We start from the raw sequence: 26975 nt of genomic DNA on the forward strand, positions 1-26975 counted from the left end.
AACGAAATCTGAAGCAAAAAACCAGAAAAAGGTTGATGATGATTTCTGGATCCCAGAATGCTTTGCATGAGGCTGTTATTGTATAGTTTTATTCTGTAAAGATAAAGACTTGTTAATATTTAAATTTATTTAACTTTGAACAAACTCTTGCCAGTAAATAACATACACTGTAAAAAAATCCGTAGAAATTACAATGGTATTGCAGCTGGGTTGCCGGTAAATTACCGTAGATTTAAATTTATGTTTTATTATGTTAGTTATGCAAGAATTTGTTCGAAATTAAATACATTTTAAATATTAACAAGTCTTTATAATTACAGAATAAAACTATACAATAACAGCCTCATGCAAAGCATTCAGGGAAACAAAAATCATCATCAAACTTTTTCTGTTTTTTTGCTTCAGATTTTGTTTTTTGCTTGATGCTGTTTTCTAGTTTTATTCTGTAAAGACAAAGACTTGTAAATGTTTAATGTTCATTTAACTTTGAACAAAATGTTGCCAGTAATAACATACATTTAAATCTACGGTAAGTTACCGGCAACCCAGCTGCAAATTTCTACGGAATTTTTTACAGTGTACGGTAAATTACCGGCAACCCAGCTGCAATAACATTGTAATTTCTACAGAATTTTTTTACAGTGAATGCATTACTGAAAATATTACTGAATTATGTATTTTATTATATATGTCAGTAAGTTATTTTCAGTTTGGACAGCTCTTTCATTTATTTTAGTCTATGACTGGTCTAATCCCTGTCCAGGAAACCACCCAATATCTTTAAAAAAAAAAAAACTATTTTTGTAAACCACTTTTTCTTCTTCTCTGGAAACAAAAAAGATTAATACCTCCTTTTTGTTTATGCGGCACTGAGCAAATAAAGTGGATTTTTAAAAAATGCAACCAAATATTTATGTTGCATGGATTTGAAAAAAAAAAAATATAAAAATCTATAAATTAAACCATTAGCACTGGTTGTCCATTATATGCTTTTATAAGAGATGCATAGTGAAGGATTGTTGGTAAATAACAACACAGAAATATATAACTTTCCTGTTATACATTTCCTAAAATACATTGATTTTTCTTGCAAAAAAATTATTATTTATTTTTTGAATGTAAAAATATTTTCTTATTTTATTCATATAGAAACATATCTTTTTATATATTAAATTTTTGTATGTTTTTCTTTTCTTTTTTGTCTTTTTATTATTTTTATAATCACGGAAAAGAGATTTGAATAAAATGTATATAAAAATGTTAAAAAAATTCTCTCCTAGCCCAACAACCAATAACCTGTCAGAAATTAAGGTACAAATATTGTCACTGGGACAGTACTATCTAAAGAAGGCCTTTGAGGTGCTAATATACACCGTTTAGGTACAAAATAATTTTTTAAAAAGGGTTTCACCCCAGTGATAGCTTTGTACCTTTATTTCTGAGAGTGCACCATAAAGAGAGACACAAATATGTGTAGGACTTTAGTATTTCACCTTATTTACCTTATTTCTTATGTATTTTTTATATTTTAGCACTGATGAACATTATTTCTCATCTTCATGAGACTTCATGAGACATTGAAATGCAGACAACATGTCACAAGTTACAGGAAACCGCTGTGAGGGAAAGGAAACAATCCAGATATATAAAGCATCAAAGCTGTACACCTGCTGATAACAAAGACTGATAACTAACGGCTTTCTTCATATTCAACATAAAAGAAATAGTTTGATTTAAACATAATAGCTGATATTTAAAAATATATATATACTTTTCATGGTCTTCTAGAGCATCTATACAGCTACTAAAAACTGAACTCACTTTTACAAATCTTGACAGGCATTACGAACATAAATGTAACTTTTACTAGGGTAAAGATGTATTACTTACTACTTACAACTGAACTGTACAGTTCATCAGAAAAAGTTTTACAATGGAAAATGTGTAATTTAACCCTTTAAGGAAGAGGTACCCTCTTGAAGGGCCGATTTAATCCCGATTAATCGCATAAAAATATATACATACAGTGCACACACAGATATTATGCAGAAACAAACTTTTATTTTGTATGCGATTAATCAAGATAAATCTTTTGACTGTCCTAGTTTTAACCTTTTAATTTGTATGAATGTATTGTTGGCATTGTCTTATTCTGGCACACCCATTGCACATTAATTTGCTCTATGTAAACTGCTTATGTGCCTTATTCTTCACATGTTAACATTTTAACTTATTTTTGATATATATTTTTAATATTGTTTTCTTACTTTTTACAGTATTAAAATGCATACAGTATTTAATCTGAGTGTATTTAATAATGCAATGCGTTGTTCACCCAGAAGATGGCAGCATAACATTATTGACACATGTAGGCTAGATACATTAAAATCAGGGAGAACTTTTCCTTGTGGTATAAAATGTTTTATTTAAAAAGTTTGACACTAAACACTCAAATGACATTCAACAACATTGCTTCTTAAGAAAAGTGAGGGCGGAGTTATCCGTGAATTCTTTGAACAGCCATTATAACTGATTTATTGTTGACAATAAATTAAGAGCAGACATTTAAATACAAGCATGAATGCAAATAAACAACATATTTGAGCCATTTCAATATTAAAAAGATATTCAAGGTCTCAACTTCAAATACAACGAGTTAAAGGTAGCAAATTTACTCTCCTGCATCCTGCATTGAGGAGAATCAATAAATCATCTTGTTCAGTGTTCTCAGGAGAAAGAAAGAAATCCAGTATTAATACTTCTCTTGATTTCCTGGTTAGAAAAGTAACCTATTACAGTCTTTGCCTTGCCTTAGCTTTAAAGAGACGTCACCTTTAAATCAACCTCATCAAGCTTTTGGTATCATCAGAGGGACCAAGATCAAATAAAGTCCAATCCTCACAGATCAAATATGAAGAAAGTGTCCAGCAGAAGATCATGATCAGGTGGTTCGTAGGTCCTGTTTCTGCATGACGTTCCAGAGTTTCTGTAGGTTGGATTGAGTGATGAGGTCATCGGGTTTGAGTTGAAGTGCACGGAGATAGTTGCTTTCTGCTTCCTTTAGTTTCCCATTAAGGTGGAGGATGGCACCAAGATTCATTAGAGCAGCTGGATGCTAAGAGAGAGAGAAATATAGTTTTTACATAAATTCGACATGTACACGTTTGGTAGACGGTTTAGCCAAATCAACTTTATCACAAGGGTTTATCATTTACATGCACAATTATGTCAATCTGACTGAATTATGACATGCAATTGCAATCTGATTAAAATGTCCATTTACATGCACATTCTATATAATTCGAGCGCACAGCCAGGGTTGCCAGATTCGCGTATCAAAACCATCCCAATAGACATTCAAAGCTAGCTTAAAAGCATCCCAAAGACTATTCAGAGCTTAAATACCAATAACCAAACAATGAAATCCTTCAATATTTAACCCGCAGAAAAAAATCAACTGGCGGAAACCGTTTAAAAGTAGCCCAAATCTAAAGTCTGCCAAAAAGCAGAGGACTTGGCAACGCAGCGCACAGCATCTCTCGTCAAGTTCAGGCTTTATCTCTGGATAAATGTACAAAGCTGAGTTGGAGAAACTTGTTCTTTTTTCGAAGGCACAATGCTATTTTCTTGCTTAATTTAATGTTATGAACACTGCAGAATTTTGATTGATTTTATATTGATTTCAATCTTTGACATGATCTTACTCAGTCAATATTAAAGATATCCAGATTTTATTTTCACAAAATGATCTTTTCATAATATAGGCCAAATTAGTATTAGAGCTGCAACTAATGGTTATTTTAACAATCGATTAATCTGGCGATTATTTTGCGATTAATCGAAAAACCTAAATATTTACTCAATTATAATTTTCACTTATTAAAGCTAAAATAAGTCACTAAATGAGGGTATTCACATGTAGAAGTGTACTTTTAAAAGTGCAAAAGCCACACACTACTACAAAGTTTTACTAATCTAATATATAATCTTTTGCTATTTTAAGCCTTAAATTTAAAAAAATGTGCAGCTTTTAATTAGTAAAATATATTTAAATGTCAAAACAATAATAAACAAAATGTATTGAGTATACAGGGATGTGCTGGTGAATAAATTTAGCCACAGATTAATACTTATTTTAACTCATTCGCTGCCAGCCATTTTTTTTCTAAAATCTTCTAAAAATATATAAACATACAAATATATCAAACGAAAGAACAGACCCTCTGCTTTCAAACAAACCATAAACAAACCAACAAAACGGAAAAAAATTTTTTTCCTATCTATATTTTTTCCTCTGCTTATAAATTCTTAAATATGGTTCTTTTTCTTTAAAAATACATTTTTTAGCATAAAGCTGAAATAATTGCATTTTTGTGAAAGAATTTAGTTAGAGATCAGATTCCGAATGATTATCAAAAAATACATGGAGTTTTAAAATTAATAAATAAAGTTTTGGCTTCAGTTTCTAGTGGATAATGTAGTGGATAATCGTGCATTACAGATTAACATAAAAATCTTCAGGAAGACGTTTTTATGCAAATGTTTTATCTTAATTGACGAAATAACTCGTCAATGGTGAAGAAAGAGTTAATCTTCAACTTTAGACCTTGATGATTATTAACATTATTCGTAAGGCCTGGCAACGCAGGTCCGCTGGTAGCACGGTGAGAAAAAGCAGCGCCTGATAAACATGCAGCTCGCACTGTATGAAAAAAAACAGCACCTGAAAAAAACAGCACCTGAAAAAAAAACAGCGCCTGACTTTAACTATAAGTGAACAGCTGGCAATGTATAAAACGGACGCGTACAGTCCGACGGAGCATGCGGCATCACAGACCAACTTATCGTTGACAACGAATGTCATAATCGGTTATTATCGATTAGTTGTTGCAGCCCTAATTAGTATAGTTATAAAATTGGGTAAAGAACTGACCAAAAGATGATAATATGATGACAATATTGTTTTAATAATATGATTGTTTTAAAATTGTTGTTTTAAAATTTGCAAAAAACATAAAAATATTTCTTAAAGCGTAAATAAACCCCTGGTCAGAGCCTGACTCCACCCACTGGCATTATTTGAAAAATGCAAGAAAAATGGGCAGATCCCAACGGAGATAGAGGGGACGAACTAAGCTGTGGTGAGATCGTAACAAGGGCGTGGTGAGCTTAAATCTGCTTACGTCACGAGTCATTTTTTGGACCCAACATCCAATAGGAAAATTCAACTGTAGTAGCCACCGTTCAACCTGAAGAGGGCAGCACTCAAACGTTTTTACACCATATATTGTAGCATTGAAACACTTTATATCCAAATGTCAAAAAACTTACTGAAATCAATGAACAGCACTATTAAAACATCATTCTTATGGATCATTAATTTAAAAAAGTTGGTTTAGGGTTTAGTTACTCTTTAATCAAAACAACATAAACGCAAAGTGTAGAATATTATTTTATAAATAATTAATAATTAATGTACTGTAATCTTACACAATTGTACATCTCTCTAAAAATAATAACTGTATCTTGTTTGGTCGAGATAACTAGGCCCTGTCCTCCCTAAATCTCAGTGTTATGTGGTTTCTTATGTTGACTTCTTTCAAACAGTATAAAAACACTAAATTTTACATTTAAATTTTTTTAACAAAGAACAAATACTTACATCAGGTCTCAGGTCTGCGGCCTTCCCATAATACCTTTCAGCTGCTTCATTCTGATTCGCCTGTCTGTGTATAAATATTATACATATTAAAACCTCCAATTAATTGAGAACCTGACATTTACAGCATATTACAAATAGTTAGAGATGACACAAAAAAAGCCTGATTTAAAAAGTCAGCACATTGATTAAAAATACATTTAGTGACCACAAATGAGAAAAAGAAGAACACTACAGATATGTGTTGTTTCTTTAGTTTTTTCTTCCCCTATCTCACAAAAACAAAAGATCAGTCAGAGAAGTGAAGATCGTTTCATCTGTAGCACCCTGCTGCTATGAAAGCCTGCGAGCAGCATGAGTTTTCTTCAGTCCAACATCAGATGAAGTGCCGCATTGCGGAAACCGGGCCTTATCCTGGGCCTCATGCCTTAATGCTCCCTTACTTTTACCCTAATACCTCTGTAATCGTTTTGGGGCCCCATGCACCTTTATGGCCCAGAATTGTTCCCACCTTTCTTTCCAGTCACTATGGCTATTATCACAGCGGTAAACAGTTTGGGGTTATTCAGATCTGAAATCTATCCCCCTTTCTTTGACAATCAACACACACACACCTGAGCATATGAGCGGCACTGAACACAACATCAAACTCAGACCCGTCCAGCACGGCAGCTTTCTCCGCCATCACTGCGGCCTCGCCCATACGAGACTGCTCCAGCAGAAACTGACCTGAGAGAGCGAGAAAGAGCTTACGGGATGATAAACAACCCAAAAACCTCACGGGTCAAACAGTACAGATGTGCAAGACCAGCATCCAAAAACAAACAAGATCAATTCTTCATGTGGATATTAAAGATGCTGAAAAGAGCTACAAGTACCGTAATGCATATAGCAGTTTCCCTTAGTAGGGTCCAACTCGATGGCCTTTAAGAAATAACGCTCGGCTTCAGACTTTTGACCCTGCGGAGAAAAGATAAAATAATAACACCTGCATCACAGTACCAATGATAATCTGCTCTGTATTCATGTGAGATGTTATCAAGGTCAAGTGTGAGAAAGTAGATTTATTGTACGTGAGCATATGGGTGAGCGCTCAAAGTCTTTCATGTTTCAAGGTCTCTGTTTCTCACATGGTTCAGTGCTGATTGCTTCCATGTTGGAGTTACCTTCGCATATAATTTTCCTGTTATAAGCAGCGAGGCCGCTTCATTAAACGGTTCTGTGACGAACACTCGAGATAAGAAAGCGAGGAAATACCTCGGAAAGTTGTTGGGTTGTATGGTTTCCCCGGCTAAGGTTTCCAAAAAGCATTCAATTGAATTAAACAAACAGGGTAGGCCAACAAACCTTGATGTCATGCTTTTAAAATATATATATATATATATATAAATGATAAATAAATATTGTAATATGTAAAGCTATGTAGTGTCATATTTTAGTTTGTAATTTAAGTAGTGCTGGGCAAAGATTAATCGCGATTAATCCCAAACAAAAGTGCATTTTTGCATAATAAAGAATATATAAAAATATAGATAAATATATATATACACGTGTAAATGTTTCTTAAATTCATACATGAATGTGTGTTTATTTATATATACATAATAATAAGACACAGCACACACTCATATCTTACGCAAAAATAACTTTTATTTTGTATTAATCTTTGCCCAGCACTAAATTTAAGCAGTTTAAAAATATATATTAATCCTCCTGAAAGTTTTCTCAACATTAAAAGCTGAATTATAGTTTGTTTTTTACACAACGTCAAAGTATACTACATTTTCACATGTACACATGTGTTTGACGCATGCGCAAACTGCAATACCTCTCCTGGCCTACAAACTACTTACTCCCGGTCACAAAAACCTGGTTGTGCGCGTACAGTACGCATTAATTATTTTGATGACAAATTTTGTGTCATGTCCACTGTAAGCCTACCCTCACGTATGCTTAAAAATTAGGGTTGTGAAAAGATTAATCACGATTAATCGCAAACAAAATAAAAGTTTGTATTTGCAAAATATATTTGTGTGTTTATTGTGTATAATTATTTATTATGTATAAACACACAAAGAAAAAATATATGTATGTATATATTTTTTAATTTATATATAATATAAAATATATCAATATCTAACTAAGTAACTAACTAACTTATATATATATATATTTACAAAATAATTACACACATACATAAAGTGCACACACATATATTATGCAAAAACAAACATCCATTTTGTATGTGATCAATCGCGATTAATCTTTTGACAGTCCTAGTAAAGATATATCTATACTTCAGGCTTTAGATATCAAAACAGCTTATTTTTCCTCATTCTTTATAAATAATAGAAATAAATTAAAATGATGCTTGGCAGATAACATTGAAGCTTAAATAAAAATAATAATATCTGAGCTAACAGACTGCAGTTTTTTAGCTGGTGGTCAAAAGTTCACCATTAACCTGTTTTCAATAAGGAAGGACAGTAATTATATTAAGCACAGAGCTGGAGGGATAATAACAACATATTAAGCAGCGTGTATTAAAAAATTACCAGACTGGGGGCCGGTGAGGTTTTTAGGTGAACGCTTTAAGGGAAACAGGTTTGAGTAAACGGTCTGGACTCTTGACCAGACACGCTTGGAAACAAACCCAAATCAGATTATCGAGAAGATATGAGATATTACATCCTGACCATTTACATAAAAATATCACAAGCAATGTTGTGATAATGGAGATAAAGCAAAGAGATCAAAATTTAAATGAGACAATCTGTCCTCTGTTAAACCGAGACCCAATCTGATGTTGGTGTAAATGTGTGAAGGAGATGTTTTTTTAATTTCTGATCTTCTCAAGGACAAACCAATTATTTATTTCTGAGTCTCAAGAAAAGGGTTAATCTATGACCTAAATCCTTCTGATAACCAAGTCTTCATATTGTTTTTACCAAACTGATTTTTTTTTAGCTCACCACAACAGACAGCAGTTTTCCATAAGTCAGGTGCGCTGGAATGTGGTCGGGTTTGGCCTTCAGAGATTCCCTGTACCAATGCCCAGCTTCTTCTAGATTATTCAGCCTCATATAGGCCTCACCTATAAGACCCAAAATCTATGAATTGTGATCTAACCTCAATGCTTGCAAAATGTATTTTAAACTGACTGAATGGCACTAACCCATCATGTTATACAGACTCTGGGGTGCAAAACGTTGAGGCATCTTCAGCACAGCCCTTTTATATACAGACAGGGCCTCCTGTAGATCAAGCACAACAGTATGTGATTAACTTAAAGTCATTCAAACAGGAACGTCATTGCATTTCATGAAAAAACACCTCGTGCTGGTCGTGCTCGTAAAGTAGTTTGCCCAGGTTATACAAGCAGCTGGTGACCGAGCTCTTGTGCGCATGAGGATCCTTTAAGTTCTCATCTGGAATATCGGCACAGGTGTGAAAGGTGCGCTTGGCCTCTTCGATATTCCCCTGGGACACCTGAATGATGCCCATGTTCAAGTACGCAGCTGTTGAATAAAAGAAAGTGATGGATGGAGTGACAAAAATGATTTTTTTTTCAAAGGCCTTGCATGCAATCACACTTATGGAAGTCCCAACTAGACCATTTATCTAGTAATTTACTTTTTTAATAGGTCAACAGATTGAAATGAAAAAGGGGAAGAAAATGGAAAAGCTGAACTCACAGGCCAGGGTTGGTCTGCTCCCGATGGCCAGTTTATAGTAATGAAATGCTTCAGATAATTGTTCTCTCTCCTGCAGTAGTAAACCCCTGAATAAAAAATAAAGCATACAGAGACATCAAACTCATAAAGCGCACAAAGTGGTAAAGCCTATGAATACTTTACTTTTTACGCTACTGTACAGTATGCAAATTTCATCATCAGAATAGTATGTGCATACTGTCCCCAGTGAATTAGCCCCCTATTTCCTTAAATAGTGCACTATTTGAGAAAACATCCAATTTTAGTTGTGTCCGAAATCATTATTGAGGGCACCAATGCTAGCCGCTTCCATAGTAGGAAAAAGAATACTATGGAAGTAAATGGGGTCCACAAATGGTATGTTTACAAACATTTCCCAAAATACCTTCCTTTGTGTTCATCAGAACAACAAAATTTATACAGGTTTGCAACAACATGAGAGTGAGTAAATGATGACAGAATTTTCATTTTTGGGTTAACTACCCCTTTAAGACAACAGTGGATGCAGTTTGTTTTATCTCAGAGAGCAAGAATATTGCGACTGGGTTTATATTTGTTACCTGCATTTTGGAGACGAGTGCTTTACAAACAAGACCCAGTTCGACGCCAGATTTGCCAAATGTTTACAACTGAGTAATAGAGCAGTCCCAACATTAAAATACCACGTTCAGGAGTCTGAACCACAGGCGGTAAGTAAAACAAAATCTAATCTCAAGTTGTTTACAATCAGTGCATAAGCGCATGTAATGTAAACAACACAAACATGGCTCCTCCCACCATACGCTGAACCATGAGTTCAGCCTTTTTTCAGGGAAAAAAACTGACAACACTAAAGACTTTTGGACATATGAAGTAGTGTTGTAGTTCTCAAGACCACTTTTTAAAGGTCTTGGTCTCGTCTTGGAATCGACCGCATTTTTACTCGGTCTCGTCTCGGTCTCAGACAAAGAGGACTCGGAATTTTATTTCAAGACCAGTCAAGACCACAACTGATGGCACATTATACATTTATTTTTTACCATTAATTTTATGCAGTTTATTCAGGTTTGACATATGATGTTGGCATTGTTTAAACAATGTTTAAGTTTCTCCCAATGTTTTTCTAATTTTATTACTAAAAACACCTGCATTGTGTTAAATGGTTAAGTTGATTTCAGCTCTTTAGTGTTTGTTCACTTTTATTTGCTTATAGACAAAGATAAATTCCCACATATCTGCAATGCCTTTAATTTTTTTATAAACTTCTCTGATGGCACACACACGCACACGCACACACACACACACACACAGACAAGAAGTGCCTAATCATATGCATATTCCACATTTTATCATAAGTGTTTTAATGCAGTGACTTGCACTGGTCTTGGTCTTGACTTGGTCTCGACCCTTTAATTCTTTCGCCGCCATTGACGAGATATCTTGTCAATTAAGAGAAAACGCTTCCCCGCCAATGACGAGATTGTCCGTCTTTCCGCAATACCGCTATTTCCGCAACTTATACAACCCGGAAGTAGCGCCTCACGTGAAAGAGAAAGAACTCCGTGTATGTTTTAAAGATTGCTCTGCATCTGATTTCTATCAAAAGTCCTTCGCAAAAATGGAATTATCTTAGCTTTTTGCTCAAAATTGGGTGTTTTTGAAAAAACCTACCCATGTTTGAGAGGTGATTACAAGAGAACGTATGAAGGTAGGATTTTTTTTGTTTGAAAGCAGAGGGTCTGTTCTTTCATCTGATATATTGTTTGTTTATATATTTAAAGAAGAACGTTTTCTGGAAGGCATTAAACTTTTGTGAAAATCATGAAAAATGCTGGCGCTGGCTGGCAACTTTTTTTAAAAACGCTGGCGGGGAAAGAGTTAAAGTCTTGGTCTTGTCTCGATCTCGGCCTGTCTTGGTCTTGGTCATGACTTGGTCTCGGTTTAGGTGGTCTTGACTACAACACTAATATAAAGGATGAAATACTACAATATAGGTACCCAAGATTAACATGAGATTGGCAGAAACTGTGTGTTATGTGATCTTTAAGTAAGAATTAACTAGACTTTTCTTCCCATATTACTGCAGCTGTACTGTTGTGTTTTCCTGCAAAACTGTTTGTGGGAGTTTTGTCTGTTCCCACAGTAAACTTAGACCTTGAGATACCAACACCCTGCACTGTCCTACGAAACAGATAACAGTAGGAGAAAGTCATGAAACACTGATAAAACAACCCTCTCCTGAAATATCTTGCTTGCTTATCCCTCTTTCGTTATAAAAGAATGGCTTATAAATACCAACAAACTGCACATGAATGTATGCATTTGTGTGTACTAACAGATTGTACAGCATGTCGGCCATGTTGCCCCGGTAATAAAGTGCATTTCTATACGCCTTCTCCGCCTCAGTCATCTTTCCCTGGTTCTTCAGGACGTTACCCAGGTTGCCCCAAGCTTAGGAAACAGAGAAACATTTTAGTTTATTGTTTAGTTATGACATCACTATGATTTATATTGAATGCTGAAAGCGCTCCAAGCTTTGGCAGGGTTTACAGAAATGCCAGATCTGTAGAGCATCTCCTCAGTCTGCCAGTCCTGGTTCCTCCTCACAGTTTTCAGGCTGTAAAAAAGGATCAGACCGGCGGCACAGCTCAACAAAACAGCTTTGGAGGTCTTCGACCTACAGCGCGTGAATGCGCTCCTCAACCCCGTGGTCACGAGCAGACAGAAGCCCATGCTGGGAATGTAGAGCACCCGCTCGGCCACCACAAAACCTACGTAGAAGAACAGGTTGGTGGCAGGAACGAAGGGCAATGCCAGCATCCCGAGTGCAAAGATAACTACGTTCTCCGTAGCTGGTAGAGATTTTTGAGGGGTGTTGATGCTGAGGGAATGAGGTTTATGATAACCATTTCTCCTGGGAGAGTCTATAGATGTTGTGTCTTGGAGTAGGGTATTATAATGGCGATTATTAGTGTGTCCATTAGTGAGCGACTTTCCGTTGCTTATGTGGGATTTTCCATTGACTGTAGCAGACTGTAGCGGTGGGCTTCTCAGGCCAAACCACGCCAGGAGAGCAAATCCTGCGTAAAACAAACAAGACTGAAAGTTCCTCCAATCGGCAATGGTTCTGAGCAGAGGAACGGCATCCATAGACCAATCAAAGCTGAGTCTGTCGGGGCAAAGGAGGAGCCAGGCGTTGATGGCAGGTAGGTACAGGAAGGTGAGCGCTCTGGTGAGTAAATGAGGACAGTTGGCAGCCGGGTTATCCGAATTGGAGAAGTTTGGTGGTTTGCTGCCCATCCAATAAAATCGGGCTGTTAGAAGAACCATCCCCCAACCGACCAGCCAAACCAGACTGACCAGCAAGCTAATGTTCCTCCTCTAGAAATAAAGAATTGACAAAATGGATTAGTCAGGGTAGTATAGTCTTGCAATACACTTACAGGAATTATAGTAACATTATTGTTATTGTATGGTTAACCAAATTCCCCTTTAGTATTAATTCTAGATCCCTTCATCCTTAATTTTGGATTAGGTCGTTCAGGGTCAGCCAAGGTCAAGGGAATGCGTGTGTATAATATTAAATGATGCACGATATGTCGGCCGACATATCGTTATCGGCCGATAACTGCTTATTTTTAATATTATCGGTTATCGGTCTGATAGCAAAATTAGGCCGATAAATGAAAGCCGATAAATAATGGATTATTTTGGTTTGTTGAACCACTTAACTTGCTCATTGCTGGCCATGTGGAGTTTTGATTGGTGTTTTCTGTGACATAGCACGAAGATTACACATGTTGGGGGCTTAAGAAGAGTATGCTAGTCTAGCGCAAAAACAAGATGTCCGCGGTCTGGGAGTTTTTCACTGTGAAATTAATATGAATATTTATCGGCCTATATACAGTATATCGGTTATCGGCCCCCAAATATAAAGAGTTATCGGTATCGCCCAAAATTTCCATATCGGTGCATCCCTAAAATACACTTTAGGTTTAGTTAGCAGCTAAGGCTCAACACAATAATTCACGCTTAATTTCTTTTTTGTCAATCTAAATTATGACATTTAATGAATATAGCTGTGTGACTGTCAGTGCATACAACTTTGATATCTATTTATAGTCCACCGCTAAATTGTGCAGGAAGCAATTGCACTTAATATGTTAAATGATTAACAAAGTCACCATAGATGAATATTTTAAGTCAACTATCATTATAAGAAACATCTGAATACCCTACAAACCCTTCAGCACTGGGTCTTATACATAACTCCTTCCCTGTGGTTTACAGTCCTCACAGATTACAATTGCTGTTAATAAGCTTCTACTCTTCCACAATATCAACCTATTTAAGATCTTAAAACTTGGACTTTTAGTTGAGAAGCATTTTAAAAAAGCTGATTATTCACAAGTACACAAAATATGTGGTGTGCTGCAATACAGCCATTGGTTTCATATTGTGGTGTTGTTACATAACAGCTGTAAGCTATTACTGTAAAACCACAAGCCCATGTATGAGTTATCATTCAATATGGACTTTTTAAGGGCGAAACCTTCCTCTCTGTTTAAAAAGTGTTTCTTAAGCTAGCTTGAACTAACAAATAAATGCTTTCTGTGTGTTTATTTAGCAAATCCTCTGACTCAACACATTCCTATAGTAAATTACACAAAAATAGTGAGGGCAAAGGAGGACTGACCTCATTACATCAAATATCTCTAAAAGGACAAATAAAAGATTATAAACAAGGAGCTCAGATGCAGAAATGAGACGATAATAATATTGACTGCTCGGTACATATTATACATTTCTCAAATACTTTAGCTTCAAATTCGCTTAATCCCAGTTTCAGGTTTATTCTGAAATAAGGCTTGTTGGCAGATAAATGCCACAACAGTTTTTCAGCAAAATCCTCTAAGTGCATGGACGGAGAATTGAATGAACCGCGGCACACATATGCCACTGTGTGCAAGAGTTTTTTTTTACCCGGTTAAAGGGGGTTTATCATATATATTAGGATATTGACTGAGTTTTTGAGCCTTTTACCTTTGTTTAGAAAGGACAGTCAGAGAGACTGGAGACTTTTTACAAGTGTACATTTCTAGAGGGTTTTGCAGTAAAAGATGGTCTATGACAATGAACTGACTGAAGTGACATTTGTGAAAATAAGGCATTTCAATAACTGACTATAATAACCTTTTCATTGAAATTACTGAACCTAAACATAAGAACCTGATGAAAATGCCCATTTACATGTCAGATGCACAGAGGGTTTTGAATATGAACTCTTCACATATACAATAAATACATTATACAAATTATAAACACTTCATTTAAAATACGAAGCCATCTTTTTTAAAAATGAGACCATCACAACCTTCAGAAAATGGCTTATGAGCACTTGCGGTTTCATAAAGCTCCTGTTAGATAAACTGCTTGTGCTTTCAATTTCAAGACACTTTGAGTAAACACATCAGCTTAATGAACTAATATAAATATAGACCGTTTCATCGGGCGCACGTGCGGTGACACGATAAGCATCGGGTTCGAACTTTACTTCCGGTTTCTGTTGGTTTAATGGTCTGACTGAAACTGAGTTGCTGAAACTGAACTTTTAAACAAATACCTCGTCCTATGTAATCTACGTGTTGTTTATTTTGCTTGTTATATAAATAAACTACTTTAAAAGGACTTTGTTGTTATTTATTCTTCGCAGAGTTTACCGGAAGTTACGTGATGACCACGAAAGCCGCTTGTTTATGTTGTTACTGCTGAAACGGTCTATATACAGGTAAGACATAACATCTCCACATCTAGGTCACTTAAAGCAACACTAAAGAGTTTTTGCTCTTTGCTCCCCCTACAGGTTGGACGCGGAATTGTCAATTAAAACTGACGTAAATAATATAGACTACTGCAGCAAAGTTGGCTCTGATTGGATTGTAGGTCTGCCGTAAAGCAAGTTTTTGTAGTTTTCACTCGAACTACAGGACCGCGACACGACGGTTGGAAACTTCTTTAGTGCGGTTTTGGCCGATAGAGGGCTGCAAAGCGAATGTAAAAGTGGCGTTCACCCTGTTTTGAGTGGATGAACGACTGAAACTTTTTTGGAAATGTTACTTTAATGTAAAAAAAAACTCTTTAGTGTTGCTTAAAAAAACTGCAAATACAAACAAATACAACAAAGGCATTACGCACTAATAGGGCTGCATATCGGATCTCGATGCGATACATTCACGTTACATGTGTTGCGTTAAAATATGTTGCGACAGTGTAAGCCGGAACGATATATTAGGCTATTTAGTATTTCAGGAATATAATAGGATATAATTTTAGGAATGCTGAAATTTGTGAAACACCATATGCAAACCTTAGCAAAACCATTTTTGGTGTGCCACATATGCTAGTACTTCCTGTCACTGTTTAAGTTCAGAAATAAACCCCCCAACGAAACAACTGCCATGAATCTTGTATGATTTTGTTGTTGTTGCAAATATCGCTATTGCAAAAAAAAAACAATAACAATATTTTCTTAAACCCCACACACTAACACACTTCACATCTTCAAAGTCATTTACGTATTTTCAAACTTTAGGAAATGTGACATCCTTTGTATCATTTCACAGCTGAATTTCCCGTCAAAGCATAATGGCTCCACATTAATCAAGCTGTTGACTGAGCGATTCTTCTCACCCACACCACATTAAGACAAATGAGCCGAAATATTGTGTATGTCATCAGCGAATCACATCTCTAAAGAGAGCATGAAGCCCTGAAAGATCTACTGTATCTAACTAAAGAAGGAAAACTCTCACTTCAACCGGATTAAATTGACATTTTGTGCGTTATTTGAGAGTAAAACTGGTTGGCTGGTGGTGTAGAGAAACGCTGGAAAAATACCAGGACGCATACCAGACAATCACTCTGAGCTTTATCTCATCTCTGCCCGATTAAGAAGCCAATGGGATGAAAAATTGCTCTTGTATCTGCATTGTGTTCTCGTACAAAACCATCTAAAATATACACTCGCTCTCAATTCTGCTCAAACCAAAGCAATATTATATTTCAGTGTTTGCAAACCTCGAGAATATCAATGAGGCCGCTCAATCTTTTCTCATTACTGTGATATGCATTCATTAAAGGCTGAGACGCGTGGCATTAAATATGCAAAAGCCCTTTGTTCAAAAACCATTTCAGATGATCCCGTGGGATTTCTTATTGTTGATGGTTCCTACTGCATTTAAAGAGGTTTCTATGAAAAAGTGAAAACCAATCAGTCGCTTGGTCAAAGAGTAAAGAGCTTTGATAAAGAGAAAGACAGGAAGTGAGGTCGCGGTTTCCTTTTTCCTCCTTCCTCATCGTTCTGGTTCTCTCTGTTCGCGTTCCCATGCGCTTGTGGATGCCTGGAGAGTTGTAATCTTGGGAGCGATAAGCCTCCCTGCAGCCCCCTCCAGAATAACGGCAAGAAAAGCCGGAGACACGGAGGCACAGAGGCTATGATAAAGAGTCCAGATGTGGCGGCGACTGGCGCAGGGTTGGCATCTGTCTGTGGTGTATGGACTGGCAAGATTGCCCTTAAGTCTTTGTTTGAAATGGGGTGGAGGGGAGCCACATTTATCATCATGTTGATAAAATAAGGACATTTAAAGTTTAAGTGTGAATATTAACACACATTTAACGCTGTTAAAACAAACACCACATTGAGAAAGTTTCTCCTGCATCGCCTGCTGTAGTGTCCTATGGGTTGTTAAATATGTTTTCCCTGCTCCACCAATAATACATTTAATTCTGAGAAATGAATGGTCTAAACAGCATTAAATAAAACAAACACAGATCTTACCTTGAGCACCATCAGTATCACTTGCTGAAGCCGCGATCGATGTACAACACAGAGGTCATAAACCGCCGACACTGCCAAAACAGTCAGTCCCTGCTCCTTCCACAGCAAAGCACCTGCGGCAGCCCCCAAACTCCCGGCCATCCATAGCCCGGCCCTCCAAGCGGCCCCGCTTGAGTGCACAACGAAGGGCCTAAGATGGCAGTACCGGGCGTAACACAGCAGAGACACCAAAAAGCAAAACGCTGCACCCACATCCGCTCGCCCCACCACCCCAGCTACCGCTTCGGTGTGTATGGGATGCGATGCGAAGAGCAGTCCTGCCAACAGGCTCCATGGTCCTCCCCCCAGCAGGGGGCGACAGAACGCAGTGAAAAGTGCAGTGACGCAACAGTGCAGGCCCACGTTGACCAAGTGGTAGCCCCAAGGGTCCAGGCCGCCCAGTATGTAGTTGAGGCGGAAAGAGAGGGTGCAGAGAGGCCGGAAGGACTTGTGGCTGCCGCTGTGGGTAAGCAGAGTGCCCCAAAAATCATCATATAGGATATTCGTCCAAGGAATGTCTGGTAGCAAGTCTTGGTTGGTTTTGATAGCTCGGCTGAAAGAAACAAAAGAAAAATACAAAAAAGGGTTAAGTTAGACTAGAGAGCGTGATAAATGAGAGACTCAGTCACAATCAGGGCAATAGAATAATGTAAGCAGTGTGAATTATTCATTTTATTTGTGATCCTCGGAAAGGGGGCCGATTTGAATACTGCAATATGGCCACAGGGCAACAAACTGAAGGTCTCTTACTTCAGAGATTAAAATGAGTACACTTAATAAATACTAAAGATGCTGTGTACACAACAGAAGCGAATTGAAATATTTGCAAAGGCGTGAGTTAGGAATGTTAACAATTAATCGCTCTTCGATTAATTGTCGATAAGAATTAAATCGATAAAATGTAACGATTGTCGAATAAGCAAGATCATGCGCAAAACACATACAGCCGGAGACAAAAAATGAAGCGAGCGCGCAGAAGTTAAACTAGCCATGATCACAACGATGCTCGATGCCAAACACGCACCTGAGCTTTTTAACGTCATGCGAGACGAGGCTGGCTGCCACCGCAATGAAATGGCATCTGCAGTGAATAGGATAGGGTCCAATATATCAAAACAACAACTACATTGACTCATTCTACAATCCCACTAGCATGTTATTTAGACAAAATAAAATCTTTTAATTTGCATGAGGAAGCTGGTGTTTTTACGCACAATTTTATATCATTGGCTATATGCCACTGCAGTAAAGGCTTATTGCACTATTACGGTTAAAGATTATTCGGTTGATTGATTGTTAATTTAAACGATCATCGAATATGGGAAATTGCATAAATTGATATCCCTAGATGGAAATTCATGCGGGGCGATGCGAATGACATAAACTAGGCTTAAAATATTCGCTGTGGTCGGCGATGCACCTGGATAAAGGAGCATCTCGCACCACACAAGCATTATAACCGCATTGCATTGCCCCATGCAAATTCATGTCTATTGGTGTCTTTGCATTGATTTTGTATGCAATCTACTGGCGCAAATAATAAAATTCACTTCTGGTGTGTACACAACATTAGGACGGTTCACATTTGGCATCTTTTAGATATGCAAGTATGTTATTTTTAATGTAGATGCATGACAAGCAAGCTCAAATAGGGAACGACATGGTCAAAACGCACATGCAGTTTGAGACACTTTTTTGTGCGTCGCCGACACAACGAATACTTCAACTTTTGCTTTAGGGCTGTGACGATGTATTGCGCTTCCCATTAAAAATCTTCGTCTGAAATTGATTCTGAAGCTTCACAAGGCACACCTCTTGCGTGTACTATGGCTCTTTTATCAGTAGGAAACCCTTATTAATCTAAAATCACTATGAGTTTGAGTTGTTTATAACGTGCATTTAAAAAAGCAACACTCGTCAAACAATCATTCCAAATATTTTGTATCATCATAAAAAACCTGAAACAATTTGAAGAACAGCGATATAAATATGCTTATAGACATTTCCTGGAATAGCATTTGTAATGGTGCTTCTTCTGCGGCACAAAGGTAGTGCACGAGAGCGCCCTCTGGCTTTTGAATGTGGTGGCATTTTACTGTAATTCATTCAAATTAATTCATTGAGAAAATGCGCATTTGCACGATTAATCATCACAGACCTATTTTGTTCAAGGTGAACAGCGTGCATTCGCAGCAATTGTTCCGCCAAATTCGCATAATTTGCATCGCCCCACGTGATTTTGCATGCAATATAATCACGCAAATAAATAAATTCTGGTGTGTACATGTTAATTAACCCTTTAACACAACAAAAGAAACATATAACACAAGAAGAAAATAATAAAAAAAACAAATACAACAGAAATGCTTACACATTTGCATAAGAAATAAAGAAAAAACAATAATAGATTTTTCACATCAGTAGTCTTATCAGGGGTGAGGTAATGCCGTCTGTTTCAGTGCGGTTCAACACAGCACGCCTGTAGTACAAGTGGACAGGTTTCCTGTGACCCTTTTTCTCTCTCTCTCCCTGTAGGGCTCCAAACATAAAAACGTCTGCGCTTGTTTTTAGCAGCCAGGAAACACAATGCTGGGAAAGTCGAGAGCACTCTGTCCGCCATCACGCTATAACCCCCCCATACAGGTCACAGCTGAGCACCGCGACCAATCACTAGACGCCACGAATCACAAATATGCTTTTGATATATTTGTTCTGCTGCTGTTAACATTCTTTGCACATGTTAGTATATGTTGTGCATTTCCTTTTTGCATAGCTTTATACATTAAGCACAATGTTTGCAAACTGTTGTAAATTATTAACACTTATCTGGGTTCATGTAGTAGGCCAAAGCAAATCAGAATACTGCATTTATAGATATTGAGCCACTCTGCAGTGTAGTATTTACTAATAGCATACCGATTTAAAGTTTACGGCAAACACACTCAAAATAAAGATGTAATAAAGAGTGAAAGAGAAACAAACCCATAAATAAAAATCTTTAAGACATGCACTGCGTGTTTGGATTTTGTGTGGTCCTGTAACTGAAGACGCTTACCAGCAGACAGTTGTGTCTCTCACCACTTGAGTCTCTTCAAAATATTTAAGTTTTGTAGCGTCTGTCTCGGCTTACCACACCATATTTAACTAAAAGGTAAACAGTGCCTGGAAAATTGGTTGTTTTGAATAACAGTAAACACAGTTAAGACATGATAACTTTCCAAAAACATCCGTCATTTTTGTTTTTGAGGCACTGATAAAAATACAAAATGCTGGATTATTTTCAAACCAGCGTCAGGTAAAAATACAAATAATAATATACAACAATGGGTTAAAACAACTCAGCATAGGTACCTATCCTGTCTAAAGGCGAGTATAAGCTGTTCGGTTTTCATACAGTGAAGTAAGTGTTTGCCATCAGTGACAATCTGACAATGATCTAAAGGTCTGTGTGTACCCGGCTTAACATACCCAGCTGTTAAAATAAAATGTGACCACCAAATTTCAGCGTCTGATTCATGTGCATAAATCACTTGTGCATCTTCTTTGTTCCTGGTTATTCCTCTGGTAAATGCAGTTGACCACGAAGGTCGATGAATATATATTATTCACTGCTTCTTCAAACTAAGCCACTGGCAGAAATGTGGTATTGTGCAGCAAGGTGTTTGTCCTTCATTGATTCACTTCATATATAAAACAAACCCTGAGGAAGTTCGAAAGACGGATTATTGTGGACGAGAGGTTTTATGCCTCTACAAATGGGAACAATGCTAACAGGATTACAAATAATGAAGCCAGTGTTTCAGAGGCACAGTAAAATCTCTTTAAACCTGTCCCAACAGAGATTTATGTCTGCATTTGTATGCAAGTGTTGAACATTTTAACAACCTCAGTAATGAAAACAAATTATACGCTTAACTGCCTCACTCTCAATGAATTAAGTGAAAATACCTCACGAATTTATAATAAGTCTAAGCCAATTTCATTAACACCTGAAGTACCGCGTGAAGGCACAGTAAACTATATATTTATTTATATATTTTGTTTGTATATTACTACTATATCAACAGATATTTTTGGGAAAATTGCCATGGGTGTAAAACAACACACTGTACTATTCCGATAGATCTGTGTTTAATACGTTTTACAGGCAATGGTTATCTTGTTTGTTTATACAGAGACCAGTGTAAAACGACCCATTTGGCCATAGAGCAATGCCTTGACGTGTTTTAGTAGTAGATAAGCACCTAGCTAAAGGAATGTATGATTAATGATTTTTAAAATAACAGTTAGTTCCAGGACAGATCAACAACACATTTTGAGTAAAAATGATGGGCTTTGAAATGAGATAGGCTTCCATTTGATAAATAGCAGCTATCGATACAATAGAATTAGACTATATAACACTATATTTTATATAACACTTAATAATAGGGCTGCACAATGATTAATCACAACTAATCATTTGCAGAATAAAAGTTTCTGTTTACATCATATGTGTATGTGTACCATGTTTAATAATTATGCGTATATATAAATACACACACATGCATGTATAATTTTAACTCTTTCCCCGCCATTGACGAGTTATCTTGTCAAGTAAGAAAAAATCTGTAATCCCATTATTATCCACTAAGTGGCGCTCTTACCCAATTTATAAAAAAAACTAAAGCATCAGCTAATTTTACAACATTGTAAACATTTTAAAGGTCACATTCTTCCTGATCCCATTTTAAACCCTAGTTATTGTGTAATGTTGCTATAATAGCATAAATAAAACCTGTAAAATGATAAAGTTCAAAGTTCACTCTCAGGCGATATATTTTCGCCTTTCAAAGCCTACAGCGAACTTCCGGTTTCGACTTCAGCCCTCTACTTCCTGTTTTAATGACGTCACTAGAACAGTTTTTGGACTAAACTCCGCCCACAGGAATACGTCAGTCGCTAGCTAAGCTAACTGCATGCTAAGCTGCTATCGAATCACAACACACTAAACAAGCTACACAATCAGAACTCAATACATATTTCTGAAGGAGACGGTATGTTCTTTTATTTTAAATATATTGTATGTTTATGTATAGAAGAAAACTAAACTAAGTATAATAATGAATTGCTTGCCAAAACTTAAGGCATTGTTAATAAATTAAGCTCACTAAAACTATGATTTCCTCAGGGCATTATTTATTAATTTCTCAGAATAGTTGTGTAATGAGGAGTTCAGTACCTCCTTATCCTCTGCTGAAATATTTACTTACACAGTTGGAATGTTTATGCAACTTTCCCACAATCTTTAACCACTTAACCACCCAATATATCAGCTGCTAAGAGGACAGGTCAAGTTACAGACGTTATGCAGTACAGTACCTGATCTACATCATATACACCACCATACAAAGCTGTTTTTTCTGGTGTCCTGTATGAATTACTATTTGCCAACAAATGATGAGCATGGGAACCCCTTTAATACTGTTAAAAAGTATAGTTTTGTAACATTTCTGAGCACTGCTTAACTCCCATACCGCCACTTGTGTTATTTATTTCATAGTTTTATTGGCCTTAATTCTTAAATCTGCAAATAATAGTAAACAATGAGTGTGTGAGTTAAAAACATCATTGTGCATCCAGCAATATTAAATTCCTTTTCTCCATCCGCCAATATAGATTCTCATGTTTAAAGGAATTTTTAGGGGTCATCCATTTAACAAAAACCAAACTGAACGTGATCAAAGCAACCAAACACTCACTGCTGGCCAGATGTTGAAGCCAACTCTGGCTGTAGTTTTTAACTAGGCCAAGATCTTCATTAAGATTTAGCCCTCAACTGGAACCTATTCATGAGCGAAACGATTTCTAACAGCCAATCGGAGCAGGCGTATCTCTTCCAGACACTTTTCCCCTGTCCATTCATCAAAGACACCAGGCGGAGTGGGGAAGTGGCAGTGGCCTATTGTTGGAGCTCGACTCTTTAATCTACTTAAACAACAGCTACAATACAAGGAGAATCGACCTGTTGCAACTGCAAATCTGAAACATTTAAACTTGCATTTAAACATAATGAGGGATCAGCATAGAGACCTAATTTTTTATGTAAATCTTTTTAATAAAATGGTAAGTTCCAGTCCATGATTCTGATTGGTCAATAGCTGTGTGACCGACCGTTGCACCCAAAAACTCACTGCACAAAACCCTTAGTCATGTAAATGAAAAATGCATGCGTTAAAAATCACATACTGTCACAGGACATACTGAAGTAGATGAAGTACCTACGATAATTTGAAAATGGGTAGTGTGAATGAAATTCGAACATACTACATCTAATACATCATGTTACATACGTCATTATAAAAACAAGTGAGCCGTTGACGTGAATGATGATAAACAAGCACAATTCAACCACAAGAAACAATGTTTTCTTTAAGTATTTAATGAGGGGCAACCTTCCAATCTCTCTGATGAAGCCAATACAGAAGTGACTTAAACTGCAATTCATCGACTGGCCGCTAGAGGCAGGCTCCAAAAGGGAGTCAATCCCCATAGACCTCCATATTAAAATGACCAACTTTACAGTAGAAAATAATATGTTTACATCCTGGTACAAAAATTGTTTTTGGTCTGTATAGCTAAGTTTGCCCTTAATGGCAACTGTGAGGGGGTGAATTTTTTCGTAACTCATCCGTTTAAATGATATTAAGCCTTATGTTGCGCTTACACCAGCGCGGTAGAGGCGGCAAAAACGTGCTATTCGCGCGTAGTTGGACGTTTGAACATTTGAGTTTACTTGCTTCATTCGCGTGAGATTCTAGTCATTCGAGACATTCACGCGGAATTCCGCGTCATGGGAGGGGCTTCTGCGACTCTGCTGAGACTCGGCTCACTTCCTGTAATCACGTCACTACTACAGCAAGGCGTAGTTCAGATTTTTCGAATTTTTTGAATATCCGAGAGTGATTCGCGGTGACGCGCGGTCAAGATGTCTACGGCAGGAAACGCCTACTTTAAGCTTCAAAAACAATCTTCAGAAACCTATGGGTGACGTCAGGGACACTACGTTCATCTTTTTTTACAGTCTATGGTATTTACATTTGAATAGAATCGCGTTACCACTTTCCGACATTTTTTAATATGACAACGCCCCTCATTTATCTTCTTCGTTGGGTGACTCCTCTATTGAAGCCTAATGGGATATAAAAGTGTCAATCAAATGCACACTTCAAAATCATCCGGGTAGTTTTGGCCTACTGTTTTACAAATACTAGAAACACTTTTAGTGATTTGACTTTTAATGATGAAAGTTGTAATATTTGTATTATGTGGTAACCGTTTAAAAGGTTCTCGAATCTCGATGCTAGTGCTGTATCGTGGATAAATCACAGCCTCTCGTACCTTATCGCTTACAGATACACTTTATGATATGAAAAACGTGTGACTTGCTTCTATAAGTCACCTAGAATGCTAATATGTGACATTTATCATAACATTTATCGAAGTTGATTTTCAAAACGATTTCAAATCGTGCTTGGACATAAAAACGTGTACGATGTCTTTGCTAGCTTAAGTGCACACTGACAGCAAATGTACGACATTTCAAATACTAAGAAATACATTTTTATTATTTTGTATGGAAAGGATTTTGAACACCCACTGTGTGTTATAACATTCAGTGAAGAGTTTATATAAAAGAAGTTGGACGGTCTGAGTCCAGACAGAAGACAAAGTTGCATTGCTGAAGCTTCATACAATGATTTTAATGATCTGAACAGACCCAACGATCTGTGACGCTTCTCACTTTGACTATTGATCTGACCGTTTCCGTCATACAGAAGAAAAGACATTGATCTCCGATGTGAGGCATTTGGGCTAATCCCGCAGCGATGTCATGCTAATGGAAAAGCCATTAAAGTCAGCACAAAGAAGCCCTGTTACCATAATGATGGATGATGTCCATAAGAGAGCCAGTGGCAAGGTTAGCCACAGAGACAGCAGAAGTTATAGGAAATCAATGCCTTATAAAACTACTGCAGTCTCGTCAATCAAGACCCTGTCTGGACGTACTGAAGATTTAAAGAGCAGTATTTCAAAGATTTGAAGCATAATTGAGTAACTGAGTGAATAAGTAGTCGGGATCAGACGACACGCTAAGTAAAAGTCATAAGATAAACACAGTTTTAAAGTATAATCATCATTAACATTTATGCAGTCAAGTTATATTCTATATTTTATCATGCATGTTCCTTTGGAATTGAACCCATCATGACCTTTGAGCTGCTAACACAATTAACTGAGCTACAGGTACATTTACAGATAGATCTTATGATCCCAAATGGGACCACAGTTGAGTCAAACTGGAAACGGTGAGATGGTAATAAATATACTTTCAGGTTCATTTCATAGTGTTTCAATTTCACATTACAGATGACAAGTGACAGATTTCGCTGCTTAAAAAGATTGAAAATCCCTTGATATCCTCCCACTCTACTTCTTATTCTCCTTCTCCAGACCCTGTAAACTCTCAGAGTCTGAATAATGTGACCGATGTGGAGCTGCACATCTGGAAAGCTGAGATCTCGAAGTGTTTCTTGGCTCTCCCTAAGCTGTTAATGAAAATATATATGCAGATCTGCTTTAAAAGCCAGACCTTTAGTGAATGAAACTGGGTCTTTAACATTGATAGATGTAATTAAATAAATGGCTTTTATAAAATCCACTTCATATTAGATTTATAAGGCCACCCACTCATGCACCAGACATCAGTGTCTGGACAAGACGTGTAGTCCATTTTAATGCAAATGCAAATTACAGGGAAGTGAAAAGGCAGAGAAATATCAGCATGATAAAACGCTGAATAAATATCCTAATCCTTATCGTCTGTTGTCTGGCGGGGTAATTATCTAGTCTGACTAGTTCATTAAAAAGCTGTTCCTCTGTTGCCTGCTTTGCTGTGATAAATGATGGTCTTGATTAAAGTGTGACAGCGTTTTATTCTCTCACCTATGGCTGTGACTAAATAAATATGTAAATCTAATCAAAATGTAATAATTAAAACCAAACTAGAGACAGAAGCATCAAAGCTCAATTGCCAGAGCATTGTCCTTGCAACAATAATAAAATAGGCTATACCATGAATGCACAAAGTAAGTCAGTCTGGATAAAAGCGTAAATGTAAATACATAGTACAGCGCAGCCCAAAAAGTATTTGGATATTTAAAGCACATATAACATTGCACTGGATAACAAAAATATTTGAAAAAGCAACATATACAATAAAATAATATTTTTTATACATTAACTAACTATAGACATGTTCCACTAAATTGGACTCTTTCCCCACCATTGACGAATCAAAAGAAAAAGCTTCCCTGCACTCTAAAGGGAGTCGCACACCGACCGCACAGCTCAGCGTCGAGTCAAGTTGCGTCTAGGACAACTCAAAAGGTATAGTAAACCGGAAGTGTACATTAAATAGCATGTTTCGTCAGATAGCGTCTACTTTAAAATGCAAAATATACGTCAGCAGCCAATGTTAATAGTTAATGATTTGGGACAAATATGATGTTATTTAATGTTAAACTATGTGAGTGGCGCTCTGTGGTGCGACAGGGATTTAAGCATCTTCCAAAGTCGTAGCTGGGCGGCGCAGACAGGCGCCGGTGTGCGTATACTCATAGAAAGCAATGTGTTCTAGTTTTTTAGAATGGCGCGGCACTGAGCTGCGCGTCCTGTGTGCGACCCCCTTAAACATTTTTGGGTTGCT

At 36.9% G+C, this 26975-nt stretch overlaps 1 protein-coding gene across 1 annotated transcript in view; it reads right to left on the reverse strand.

The window, feature by feature from the left end:
• Positions 1-2399: 2399 nt before the first annotated feature.
• Positions 2400-26975, reverse strand: part of tmtc2a (transmembrane O-mannosyltransferase targeting cadherins 2a) — a 44760-nt gene continuing 20184 nt past the window's right edge. The window contains exons 2-12 of the mRNA XM_073869126.1: positions 17189-17780; positions 11881-12732; positions 11688-11797; positions 9355-9440; positions 8993-9177; positions 8835-8913; positions 8632-8753; positions 6538-6619; positions 6274-6388; positions 5663-5726; positions 2400-3115 (exon numbers count right to left, since the gene is read on the reverse strand). Coding sequence (XP_073725227.1) covers positions 2942-3115; positions 5663-5726; positions 6274-6388; positions 6538-6619; positions 8632-8753; positions 8835-8913; positions 8993-9177; positions 9355-9440; positions 11688-11797; positions 11881-12732; positions 17189-17780 — 2461 coding nt within the window. The 3' untranslated portion in view covers positions 2400-2941. The remainder of the gene's footprint in view (positions 3116-5662; positions 5727-6273; positions 6389-6537; positions 6620-8631; positions 8754-8834; positions 8914-8992; positions 9178-9354; positions 9441-11687; positions 11798-11880; positions 12733-17188; positions 17781-26975) is intronic.

The sequence above is a fragment of the Misgurnus anguillicaudatus genome, chromosome 1 (assembly GCF_027580225.2).
Source record: "Misgurnus anguillicaudatus chromosome 1, ASM2758022v2, whole genome shotgun sequence".
Taxonomy (NCBI): Eukaryota; Metazoa; Chordata; class Actinopteri; order Cypriniformes; family Cobitidae; genus Misgurnus; species Misgurnus anguillicaudatus.